This window comes from Bombina bombina, chromosome 11, assembly GCF_027579735.1.
Source record: "Bombina bombina isolate aBomBom1 chromosome 11, aBomBom1.pri, whole genome shotgun sequence".
NCBI classification, from domain to species: Eukaryota; Metazoa; Chordata; class Amphibia; order Anura; family Bombinatoridae; genus Bombina; species Bombina bombina.
In genome coordinates this window covers 33821674-33835873 of record NC_069509.1, presented here as the reverse complement: position 1 = coordinate 33835873, position 14200 = coordinate 33821674, and the positions used below count along the sequence as shown (strand labels likewise).

General features: G+C 37.3%; 1 protein-coding gene across 1 annotated transcript in view; it reads left to right on the top strand.

Annotated features, from left to right (window-relative positions):
* DOC2A (double C2 domain alpha) overlaps positions 1-14200 on the top strand; it is a 160498-nt gene that overhangs the window by 34301 nt on the left and 111997 nt on the right. The window contains exons 3-4 of the mRNA XM_053694322.1: positions 11088-11162; positions 13922-14031. Coding sequence (XP_053550297.1) covers positions 11088-11162; positions 13922-14031 — 185 coding nt within the window. The remainder of the gene's footprint in view (positions 1-11087; positions 11163-13921; positions 14032-14200) is intronic.

The window sequence follows — 14200 nt, the reverse complement described above, 5'->3', positions numbered from 1 at the left end:
AAATATTAAATATTAAAAAAAATAATAATGATTAAACATACTGTAAAATATTCTAAATAATCCATAGAATATATCTATATTTTTTTACAGTATGTTTAATAGTTTTTAATATTTTTAAAATATTTTATTATTGTTTTATAAGTTTTCATGTGCGCTAACCCGACCACGTTAAATCAAAATCACAAAACCCGATGTGATCTGTATATACAGATATACATAGAAATATGTTTTTAAGAATAAATAAAACATTATTCTATATGAAGAACATTGGAATGGGAAATATTAATATTTTATGTTGGGTTTAGTGTCCTTAAATATACGCGGTCAGGTTTATGCGCGAGTCTGTGGTTTTCTTTTTTTGCAGTTTTCGCGCACTATTGAAGTCTAAGGTAGAAGTTAACGTGGTCGCAATATATTTTTTTGGGGGTGCTCCAGATCTTGCAGATGGAAAAGATATATTTTTGAGCACAATGTTCCTTTTATCAAAATCTCTGAATCCTATTTCTTTTTCTCTATTCATGAGTTTGCATATCGTATTGTATTTGGGCATTTCAGCCCAATGTGGCAAGTTTAACACGTGACATGCCCCTTCTGAACTGCAGGCGTGTCATTTACACTCCTGAATATGTTCCACATCTGAGTCATTCTCACCTTTGTACTTGACAATTTGTGAATCTAGCGTTGATGATTTTTTTTTACCTTAATAAAGGGAAATTGTTCTCACACATGTTCTACCATCTATATGTATACGTTGTTTGTTTGTTTTTTTAATATTCACTTTTTTATTAGTTTAAAAATGTGATTTGAGTTTTATTTTTTATTTTAAAAATATATTTATTAACATAAGAATTTAGCAAGCTCCACAATTTAATTATTGGAAATAATCAATAAACAGGCAAGAAATGTCACACAAAAAAAACCCCAAAAAAACCTGTCAGCTGCTTTATTCAGTGTGGGAACACGCTATATTTAGGGAACTGCGCAATCGAGGGTTGTGATTTGAGAACAACCCTGTGATAATTTTACTGTTCCTTTAACATTACAAGTGGTGTGCTATTGGATTTGTTTGCTTGCTCGCAAACTAAACTTTTAACACATCTGGGTTAGCACTCGTATTACAAGTTGAAAGGAAAAAAACAGTGCATGAGCGAAACACGATGTGTGCTATCTTCAGGGCTTCGGATATTGTGACCATGTAATTTTTCTCCTCTTAGACTTCAATGAAGTGTACTATTAAAAAAAAAAAAAAAACTTACACATCGCTCTAGTACTAACCCGACAAGCATTAGACTAACTGCGCTAAACCTGAAGCTAGTTATGCATTTTTTACATTCCAATGTTCTTCACATAGAAGACAATACATATCAATACATATATATTTATATGAATATATACAGTTATAGATATATACAGTATATATACAGATATATATAGAAATATCCATTTAGAAATACAAATAACATTTTCTTCTAAGTCAAGAACATTGGAATGTAAAATATTTACAGTAAAACATTAAAAAATATTAAAATTGAATAAAATGTATTTTTCATGTTTCAAGGTATTTAAATGGAAAGGGCTCCAAAGTGTGTGTGTATATATATATATATATATATATATATATATATATATATATATATATATATATATATATACACACACACACATGTGACCGGAGTCACCAAGATCTGAGGGCCTGTTATGGAACATTCTTTGGGCAGGAGGTACATGGGATTAAGGATACCCAGAGACTGCATGGAAATGTGGAATTTTATATGCTGGACACCCCATGTACTTTCATAACTCTGTCTTATGTCCATGTCACCCTGTATCCATAAATACAGGATGGGTACAGGGTGTGAGTGCCCCTTGTGGGAGCAATTGTGACTCTATAAACCAAGTGGGCATAAAGGACTTAATAGTTAATAAGAGCTGATTTTATATTCTGTAATAAGATGTATTTTATTTACGTTTCTGATCTGATTGTGTCTCAGGAGTCTGTCTGGGTAAACTGATTGTGTTCCTGTGTGATTATGTTAACTAGACTGCCCAACATCAGATTGTCTGAGTAAACTTTCTTCCCCAGTTAATTAACTTGATATGTTAATCTGTTTTACCTGTGAATAGACAATTGTTAGAGGTGTAATGTATTGTTCATATGTTTTACTGTTTAACCAATGCCCTCTGTAACCTGAAGCTCTGTGACTGGAATGCCAGGGTGTATAAATTTGTGTGCTGCTTTTAAATAAAGTGTTCATTTTTGTGTTCAGACCACTGAGTGTTGCCTCAGTTCTGTTCCCCTACATAACTTTAGACTGCGGTCAAAGGGGGATATCAGGAGCTATTGCTCTGGATAAAGGGATGTCCAGGACAAGGGAAGTGTTCTGACGGAGATACTCATTCATGGTACCAGGAGGTCCGTCACAATACATATGTACACATATAATAACTTAAATACACATGTGTGTATACACACACACACATCTTTTAGTCTGAGGACGGGGGAAACCCTGAAAACGTTAACTAAATAAAGTAATTTGATAACAGAGAGTGCTGTTCTTCATGGTCAGTCTCCCTGATTATGTTTTAATACAAATACAAAATTTGGTTTAGCACACCTTACAAAAAGTTGATATACACATCTTTGGGAGTGCTGCCAATGTGACCTAGTCAATACACAAACAAAAAGGTATTGGCGCACATCCATTTTCAAAAGCACAACATATTTTTTGAACTGCTGCAAAAAATTGCCTGCAAAAAACATCAAGAGACAACTATTCATTTTAAATAAAATTGGGATCTTAGTCACACAATATGGCCATATTCTGCTTAGCCAGTCACCACTTACAAAGTGCCCCAATATAGACTGGTCCTCAGAGGGCTGAATCATTCCTGCTTTTACTCTTCATAATAGAATGAGACTCCCTGGCTTAATATTCACAACTCATTACACTGTCATGAGCACACTTGAGCTTGGGTGGGGTGCTTTAAATAAAATATGTTATAGGACTGTAGTGTTAGGACCAGTCTAATTGGGGCACCTTGTAAGTTGATGACTGGCTATGCAGAATATGGCCATATTGTGTGACTAAGATCCCAATTTTATTTAAAAAGAATAGTTGTCTCTTGGTGTTTTTTGCAGCAGTTCAAAATATATGTTGTGCTTTTGAAAATGGATGTGCGCCAATACCTTTTTGTTTGTGTGTTATATATATATATATATATATATATATAAAATAGACCTATCTAGTCAACTACCTTATCATATACCTTTTAACCCTTATAAAAAAATATTAATATTTATATGAAATCTTTTTATCAGAAAGTGTATTTATGACTGCAATAGTTTATTTGAATATATTTATGTTGTGCTTGGTTCTAATTTTTTTTTAACCCTTACACTTTACGCTGTCTTCAGACTTGCTAATACGTTAAACGCAAATTTTGTTTGCGCTCGAGCAAAATCATTTACTCTCAACTTGTAATATTCACACTAGTTAGCGAAGTTGCGATATTACTTATTGTGTCCTGTGCTAACATTAGCGTGCCACTTGTAATCTAGCACTGAATAGGGTGGTAAGGTCCCTTTTTTGTTGTTAATGTAAATTTGTTTAATGTAATAGTTGTTTCTGTCCAACTGATAATCTCCCCCTTCCACCTTATCTTTCCCTTTAACATCCCTTTGCCTACTCAATAAGTGCAAACTAAACATGAAGGGGCTATAACGCACCTTATCAAATCATACGCAGAACTTAAAAGTATTTTATTATTTGTCTATAGCAATTGTTAGCCACAGCAGGTCTGTTTTGATAAGATATAACGTGCCTATTTCTTGTGTCTCTGTGCTGTAATGAGTGCAGTTTAAACAGGTTGTCTAGCACTTCTTTATAGAAGCAATTCTTATTTAACAGAGGTTTTGTTTTTTTTAAAAACAACTACAGTTAAAAATTGCCTGATGTTCAGTCTGAACTGCCAGAGATGTTTACATGAAATTCCAGAGTTTTTTTTATTTTTTATTTGTTTTTTCATTCTTCTCTGGTGACAAGAAATGCACAAGTGTGCTGTTCCCCAAATATTCGCAAAAATCTCAGTCTGGGGCATTAGAGTTCCTGGCGACCAACGTTGTCTTAGATCATGACCCATGAAACCTGTTCCAAGTCTACAGTTGTCCTCGTAACCTGCTTGTAGCACTTACAGTTCCATCCAGTGACATTAACCACATGACGTTACAGGACATGTCTGCAGTCTTGCAATGCATTAAAGGGATAGTCTAGTCAAAATGTTCACGTTTCAGATAGATCAGCAATTTTTAAGCAACTTTCTAATTTACTCCAATTATCAATTTTTTGTCGTTCACTTTATTTGAAAAAGCCTTAGGAGCCGGCCCATTTCTGGTTCAGCACCCGGGTAGCGCTTGCTGACTGGTGGCTACATTTAGCCACCAATCAGCAAGTGCTACCCAGGTGCAGAACCAAAAATAGGCCGGTTTTTAAGTTTACATTCTTGCTTTTTCAAGTAAAGCTACCAAGAGAACAAAGAAAATTGTTAATAGGAGTAAATCATGAAAGTTTAATTTTTACTAGACTATCCCTTTAAAGTGATGGTAAACCTTAACTAATCAAATGCCATATATTTAATTTTTGCCATTAAAAAAGTATATTTGTGCCTTTTTTATTTGAATCCATCTGTGAAAGAGTTAAATCTGTGCCTAAAGTAATATTTCTATTGCAATGTTATGCCAGACCACTTGAATGAACTCTTTTTTTTTATGACAATTCCAGTGAACATCCAGTCAGCGTGTGTGTGTCATATGACAATCTTTAAGTCCAGACCCTTTAAAGCCCTTAGAAAGCCTATGTAGAGAGGGGGTGTGACTGCTCTATACATCACAGCCCAGCCAAAAGAGAGGAAATAAAGAGGGCGGAGGAACAGACAATACCAATTAGGATTATAAATCTTTTATTATAAAATATTTATATACTTTTAAAAAAAAAAAAAATATGTGGTTTACTTGCAAACTAATATATTTTTCATTGCAACATTCTTATAATATGAAATTGACCATCACTTTAAAGATAATTTTCCAGTGCTTTTTAAGGGATAAATGTAATTTCTATATGCTCACTTTACAGCTCATTAAACACAACTGTTTCCTATTTTAATCAGAAATTCACATTTGTAAACTATGAAACTCGTACTGAGCTAAAATGCTGTTATCAGAACATTCATTTAGGTTTAGAAGTTAACTTTGTGTCATAAAAACTTTTCAAAATTCCGTAAAGTTCTATGAGTTTCTTATCAGCATTTTTGTCAAAAATTTATATTATTGGTTAAGGGGGGAAATTAAACTCACAGATATAGAGCCTGTGATTTATGGCATAAAGTGGCCGGTGAGTGTATGTGCTAAATGTAACCACCAATCAGAAAGCGCTATTCAGGGTACTGAACAAAAAATAAGTATCCCTTTAATAAGAGAATAGGGATTTACACAAAAATAACTAGGAACACGAAGCACCTCCTGCACCAGTGACATTTGGGTTTGGGATGAAAATTCCCCCCCCCCCATATTTTCTAGTTTAGATCAGTCCCTTTCTAGAGCGCCTCAGTTACTGCAAGGGTTATGGACCTGAAGAGTACTCTGCTACCTGCAAAAAAAGAATTCCAGTTGAGCCATAGAACAAGCTATTGATGCTGTTGTTCGTTCCTGGCAGACTGCTTCTCATTCTGTTTTGCATATGTAAATATGACCCTGGGGATAGTCTCCCTAAGGGTGATGGGGGAAACTAGACGTGGACTCCTTGCCCAATGTGCTTAGAGGGATATGGCTGCACCTCACTGACGAGGCCCAAAGGAGGCCGAAACGATCGTCTGGGGTTGTCATGTTCCTTGTTCAGAGGAGAATTGCCTGGTATTTCGGGGCTGGACTGACCATGTCGGCGGGATCAGACTGATATACTACAGGAAAGTTTTCCTCTGTGAAAAGCACAATTGGGCAGAAAGAAGCTACTGCCAGGTGGCAACCGGGCCATAGAACCAGCTATTGATGCTGCTGTTCGTTCCTGGCAGACTGCTTCTCTTTCTGTTTTGTCTATCTGAATCATGAAATAAATCATTTGGGTTTAGTATCCCTTTAATAAGAGAATAGGGATTTACACAAAAATAACTAGGAACATGAAGCACCTCCTGCACCAGTGACATTTGGGTTTGGGATGAAAATTCCCCCCCCCCATATTTTCTAGTTTAGATCAGTCCCTTTCTAGAGCGCCTCAGTTACTGCAAGGGTTATGGACCTGAAGAGTACTCTGCTACCTGCAAAAAAAGAATTCCAGTTGGGTTAATCAAGTTACCAATAGCCAAAAGGTGTGTACAGGGAAATGTCAAGTCTATTTGTCATATGAAGGTAATTTGTTTTCTGCTCTGTCTATCGGATACAATCAACCTGATGTGTGCATGTTCCGTAAGAGTGATCTGAGATGTGGTCATGCGTATCCATCACTGCCTTACATGGTCCAGCCATATACCATTCTTGTAATTTTGTGTCTTTCTCTTCTACATAACCATCATTGATGTTTAGGGGCCTAGTTATCAAGCCGTCAACCTCAAATACGCTGGAATTCCGCAGCGTATTTGTGGCGAGGCTGATTCGCCTTAGTTATCAAAGGCTCGAGACCGGCAAAAGTAGAATTTTGTGACGTAAACTTCGATCCGCCGGACTCAGTCCGACACAGATCGATTCTTACGTCACTCCAGATGTTCCGCACACAAGTGCGGCACATTCTCACTACTTTTGCTAGTTATCAAAAAACTAGCAGGTACGCTCGGCACTTTTACGGCCCAGCGTACCTGGTTTTCAAACCGCCACCCCTGGAGGTGGCGGATCCCATAGGAATCAATGGGAGTCTGACCATAGCGAAAGTACAAGTTCGCTGCTGACAGACATCCCATTGATTCCTATGGGAGCTGTCTACACCTAACACCCTAACATGTACCCCGAGTCTAAACACCGCTAATCTGACCCCCCCTACACCGCCGCAACTAAATAAAGTTATTACCCCCTAAACCGCCGCTCCCGGAGCCCACCGCAAGCTACTCTATACATATTAACCCCTAAACCGCCGCTCCCGGAGCCCACCGCAACTATAATAAATGTATTAACCCCTAAACCGCCGCTCCCTGAACCCGCCGCAGCCTATATTAAATGTATTAACCCCTATCCTGCCCCCCCTACACCGTCGCCATCTATAATAAATTTATTAACCCCTAATCTGCCCCCCCTACACCGTCGCCACCTATAATAAATGTATTAACCCCTATCCTGCCCCCCACTACGCCGCCGCCACTGTAATAAAATGATTAACCCCTAAACCTAAGTCTAACCCTAACCCTAACGCCCCCCTAACTTAAATATTAATTAAATAAATCTAAATAAATTAACTCTTATTAACTAAATGAATCCTATTTAAAACTAAATACTTACCTTTAAAATAAACCCTAATATAGCTACAATATAAATAATAATTATATTATAGCTATCTTAGGATTTATATTTATTTTACAGGTAACTTTCAATTTATTTTAACCATGTACAATAACTATTAAATAGTTATTAACTATTTAATAGCTTACCTAGCTAAAATAAAGAGAAATGTACCTGTGAAATAAATCCTAACCTAAGTTACAATTACACCTAACACTACACTATACTTTAATAAATTATTCCTATTTAAAAATAAATACTTACCTGTAAAATAAACCCTAAGATAGCTACAATGTAATTAATAATTATATTATAGCTATCTTAGGATTTATATTTATTTTACAGGTAACTTTGTATTTATTTTAGCTAGTTAGAATAGTTATTAAATAGTTATTAACTATTTAATAACTACCTAGCTAAAAGAAATACAAAATTACCTGTAAAATAAATCCTAACTTAAGTTACAATTAAACCTAATACTACACTATCATTAAATTAACTAAATAAACTACCTACAAATAACTACAATTAAATACAATTACATAAACTAACTAAAGTACAAAAAATAAAAAAAGCTAAGTTACAAAAAATAAAAAAGTAAGTTACAAACATGTTAAAAATATTACAACAATTTTAAGCTACTTACACCTAATCTAAGCCCCCTAATAAAATAACAAACCCCCCCAAAATAAAAAAAATCCCTACCCTATTCTAAATTAAATAAATTTCAAAGCTCTTTTACCTTACCAGCCCTTAAAAGGGCCATTTGTGGGGGCATGCCCCAAAAAGTTCAGCTCTTTTGCCTGTAAAAGAAAAATACAACCCCCCCCCAACATTAAAACCCACCACCCACATACCCCTAATCTAACCCAAACCCCCCTTACAAAAACCTAACACTAATCCCCTGAAGATCATCCTACCTTGAGTCGTCTTCACTCATCCGAGCCACCGATGGAACTGAAGAGGACATCCGGAGCGGAAGAAGTTAATCCTCCAAGCGGCGCTGAAGAAATCTTCCATCCGATGAAGTCATCATCCAGGCGGCGCTGAAGAAGTCTTCGATCCGGCCGATGTCATCTTCAAAGAGGCACTGAAGAGGTCTTCTATCCGGGCAAAGTCATCTTCCAAGCCGGGTCTTGAATCTTCCTTCCGCCGACGCGGAACCACCTTCTTCACCGACGGACTACGACGAATGACGGCTCCTTTAAGGGACGTCATCCAAGATGGCGTCCCCTCAATTCCGATTGGCTGATAGGATTCTATCAGCCAATCGGAATTAAGGTAGGAAAAATCTAATTGGCTGATGGAATCAGCCAATCAGATTGAGCTTGCATTCTATTGGCTGTTCCGATCAGCCAATAGAATGCGAGCTCAATCTGATTGGCTGATTGGATCAGCCAATCGGATTGAACTTGAATCTGATTGGCTGATTCCATCAGCCAATCAGATTTTCCTACCTTAATTCCGATTGGCTGATAGAATCCTATCAGCCAATCGGAATTGAGGGGACGCCATCTTGGATGATGTCCCTTAAAGGAGCCGTCATTCGTCGTAGTCCGTCGGTGAAGAAGGTGGTTCCGCGTCGGCGGAAGGAAGATTCAAGACTCGGCTTGGAAGATGACTTCGCCCGGATAGAAGACCTCTTCAGCGCCTTTTTTATTTTTTGTAACTTAGCTTTTTTTATTTTTTGTACTTTAGTTAGTTTATGTAATTGTATTTAATTGTAGTTATTTGTAGGTAGTTTATTTAGTTAATTTAATGATAGTGTAGTATTAGGTTTAATTGTAACTTAAGTTAGGATTTATTTTACAGGTAATTTTGTATTTCTTTTAGCTAGGTAGTTATTAAATAGTTAATAACTATTTAATAACTATTCTAACTAGCTAAAATAAATACAAAGTTACCTGTAAAATAAATATAAATCCTAAGATAGCTATAATATAATTATTAATTACATTGTAGCTATCTTAGGGTTTATTTTACAGGTAAGTATTTATTTTTAAATAGGAATAATTTATTAAAGTATAGTGTAGTGTTAGGTATAATTGTAACTTAGGTTAGGATTTATTTCACAGGTACATTTCTCTTTATTTTAGCTAGGTAAGCTATTAAATAGTTAATAACTATTTAATAGTTATTGTACATGGTTAAAATAAATTGAAAGTTACCTGTAAAATAAATATAAATCCTAAGATAGCTATAATATAATTATTATTTATATTGTAGCTATTTTAGGGTTTATTTTAAAGGTAAGTATTTAGTTTTAAATAGGATTCATTTAGTTAATAAGAGTTAATTTATTTAGATTTATTTAATTAATATTTAAGTTAGGGGGGCGTTAGGGTTAGGGTTAGACTTAGGTTTAGGGGTTAATCATTTTATTACAGTGGCGGCGGCGTAGTGGGGGGCAGGATAGGGGTTAATAAATTTATTATAGGTGGCGACGGTGTATGGGGGGGCAGATTAGGGGTTAATAAATTTATTATAGGTGGCGACGGTGTAGGGGGGGCAGGATAGGGGTTAATAGGTTTAATATAGGTTGCGGCGGGTTCATGGAGCGGCGGTTTAGGGGTTAAACTATTTATTTAGTTGCGGAGAGGTGCGGGATCAGCAGGATAGGGGTTAATAATTTTATAATAGAGGGCGACGGTATAGGGGGGGCAGGATAGGGGTTACTAGGTATAATGTAGGTGGCAGCGGTGTCCGGGAGCGGCGGTTTAGGGGTTAATACATTTATAAGAGTTGCGGCGGGGTCTAGGAGCGGCGGTTTAGGGGTTAATACATTTATAAGAGTTGCGGCGGGGTCTAGGAGCGGCGGTTTAGGGGTTAGTAACTTTATTGAGTTGCGGGGGGCTCCGGGGGCGCCGGTATAGGGATAGAACAGTGTAGTTTAGTGTGAGTGCTTAGTGACAGGCTAGCAATAAAGCTGGGAAAAAGCCGAAGGGCAGCGAGATCGGATGAGTGATAACTGTCACAGTCCGCTGCTCATCGCCCCGCGGCTTTTTGACAGCTTTATTTGAAAACTTAGGCGTATTTTTTCAGGTCCGCGGCGGCGAAGGTAGGCGAGCTTAGGCGGGCGTATTGGGCCGGCGAAGCCAGAAAAGTAGACGCTTGATAACTACCCCCCTTAGTCTTGTGTTACTTACTGGTCAATACTGCAGCCAGCGTTTTGGTACTTGATAATCTATGTGACTTCTGATCATGCCTTTTGCAGCTTGTCCCTGACTATATTTCTGATTTGTGTACCTGTCTCTGATGTTTAGCGCTATGATACTAGAGGCTACATAACGCCTGTTACTACTTTATATCTTTTTTCTATACCTTTACTTGGATGCACATTTTGTCTAGACATGTTGTCTGTGGCTCCTCTCCCTTATACTGTGTGTCTGGCTTCTATCTGTACCGGCCTCTCTGCCTCATCAGCCTCTCTCACCCTCACTACATCCTGTTGATCTCTCTCTTCTGGCCCCTCTCCTCTCTCTGTATCTGTCCTGTCTCCCACTCTTTCTCCCACACTTCTTCTGATGTTCCTGACAAGCACCTGTGTATCTGACTTACCATGTCTGACATTACTCTTTCTCTGACATTATTTCTTAATACAATTCTGTTACAGGGTTTAAAGCCAATGGATTTCAATGGTTTGGCAGATCCTTATGTGAAGATCCATCTTCTCCCCGGAGCCTGCAAGGTACAAATAAAGTTTCCCCAGCTCCTTATCCAAACCCACTGCATGATCACATTTATATTATACCCACTGCACCACAACACTGTACCCACTGCATGATCACATTTATATTATACCCACTGCACCACAACACTGTACCCACTGCATGATCACATTTATATTATACCCACTGCACCACAACACTGTACCCACTGCATGATCACATTTATATTATACCCACTGCACCACAACACTGTACCCACTGCATGATCACATTTATATTATACCCACTGCACCACAACACTGTACCCACTGCATGATCACATTTATATTATACCCACTGCACCACAACACTGTACCCACTGCATGATCACATTTATATTATACCCACTGCACCACAACACTGTACCCACTGCATGATCACATTTATATTATACCCACTGCACCATCACATTTATACTGTAACCATTGCACCATCACATTTATACTATGTCTGTGCCATCACAAGTATACTGTACCCACTGTGCCACAACATTTATAAAATACCCAGTGTGCCATCACGTTTATTTACAATACCCACTGTGCCACAACATTCATACTGTACCCACTGAGCCACAACATTTATAACATACCCAGTGTGCCATCACGTTTATACAATACCCACTGTGCCGCAACATTTATACTGTACCCACTACACCATCACATTTATACTATACTCACTGTGCCACAACATTCATACTGTACCCACTGAGCCACAACATTTATAACATACCCAGTGTGCCATCACGTTTATACAATACCCACTGAGCCACAACATTTATACTGTACCCACTGCATGATCACATTTATATTATACCCACTGCACCATCACATTTATATTATACTCACTCTGTCACACCATTTATACTGCACCCACCTCACCTTCACGTTTATATTGTACCCACTGTGCCAATATGTTCATACTAATCTATAGGTCCATGATACTCTTAATGTTTCACATTCTGTGCCTTTCAGTGAAACCTTGTGATTATTTATCTGTGACACCAAACCTGTATAACTTACTTGACGCCAACCTACTTGTGACAATCACTCTTTAACACCTATCCTTTGACTATTTCACAGTGTTAGTCATTCTGTAACAACACACGCCTCCAGGTTGTGACATTGAGATCACAGTGACCCAACCTCACTGTCTTGTGCTATGCTGGGAAATACTCATTCCTCTGTGTGAAGTACTTCAGTATCTATTATTTTTACACACATACACCCCAGTTCCTCTAATACACAAATACCAAGCTTGAAATCATTACCTCCTAAAATAACAGGAGATAATTATCTGCATCATTAAACTCATGTTTTCCAATTCAAAAACAAAATGAGCATGATTAAAGACAAACAAAAATGCTGATTTTGAGGGTTTATTGATTACATCACACGTTTAAAGGGACAGTCTACCATAGAATTGTTATTGGTTTAAAAGATAGATAATCCCTTTATTACCCATTCCCCAGTTTTGCATAGCCAACACAGTTATATTAATACACTTTTTACCTCTGTGATTACCTTGTATCTAGGAACCTTCTTCCAGCCCCCTGATCACATGACTGTGACTGTTTATTATCTATTGTCTTAAATTTAGCATTGTGTTGTGCTAGATCTTAAATAACCCCCTGTGCCTGAACACAGTGTTATCTATATGGCCCACGTGTACTTTCTGTCTATTTGTGTTCAAAAGAGATTTAAAAAGCCTGTGATAAGAGGCAGCCCTCAAAGACTTAGAAATTAGCATATGAGCCTAACTATGTTTAGTTTAAACTAAGAATACCAAGAGAAAAAAGCAAATTTGATGATAAAAGTAAATTGGAAAGATGACTAAAATTAAAAGTCCTATCTGAATAATGAAATTTTAATTTATACTAGACTGTCCCTTTAAGACTGTTTAATTTGATAAGTGAAAACTCCATAAATGTGTTGTTCAGTTAGGAGAATTTGGATTGTGATCAGAAAAGGGACAGGCACATGTTCCGTATATAGAACCATCTTTCACTGAAGTTAATATGAAAAAAATTGCTGCCATTTAAAAATGAATATAGCTAATCTTGATCAGGTTGACATTAAAAATGGGTCTCATAGTTAAAGTGATGGTAAATCCTAGCATTTGTGAAACACTAGGATTGACCATTGAAATAAATAAAGGGGACTTTCAGTCATGAAGTATAAAATACTTTATTTTTCTGAAGCATTAACTGCACTGAGCTCCTCAGGCAGCCCACAGCAGAACGCTATTTTGCTGTTAGGTGACGTTTCCACTTCTTAGCCAATAGTCGTGCGGGCCAGCTGACACCAATGCTGGACAACTAGCACGCTATTGGCTAAGATCACCTCACAGCAAAATAGAATTCTGACGTGGGCTGCCTGAGGAGCTCAGTGCGGCAAACACTTCAAACAACTAAAGGAACTTTCATCATAAAGTATTTTATACTTCATGACTGAAAGTCCCCTTTTTTTGTTCCACTGGTAAATCCTAGCATTTCACAAACGCTAGGTTTTACATCACTTTAATGATGGACAAATTATAAGCAATAATGAATTAAAGCAAGTCATTTGTCAGATATAATTGATATTAAAAGTAGCAGTAGATGCATGTCAAATTTAAGTTGCTTACTGGCTGATAAGAACACTTTCCGCTCCTCTATTGGTGGACAGAGCCACTACCCAACAAGCTTGAAATGAACAATTATTTGTATTCAGAACAGAAACATCTGCTTCTTCTTATCTTTTAGGCTAATAAACTCAAGACACGTACAGTAAGGAACAGTCTGAACCCAACATGGAATGAGAGTCTGACCTACTGTGGGATTACACAGGAGGACATAGGCAAAAAGATACTGCGGTGAGCAGCGAAATAATGTTCCTTTTTCTTGTGCCCCTTGATGCTGATTGGCTGAGTATCTGGCTGCTCGTCTAAGTGATCGAATTTGGATCTTGTGTTTTCCCTGTGATTGGGTGTTCCAAAGACTCCCCTGTATTGTGATTGGATGTCCCATAGGATTCATCTTTCA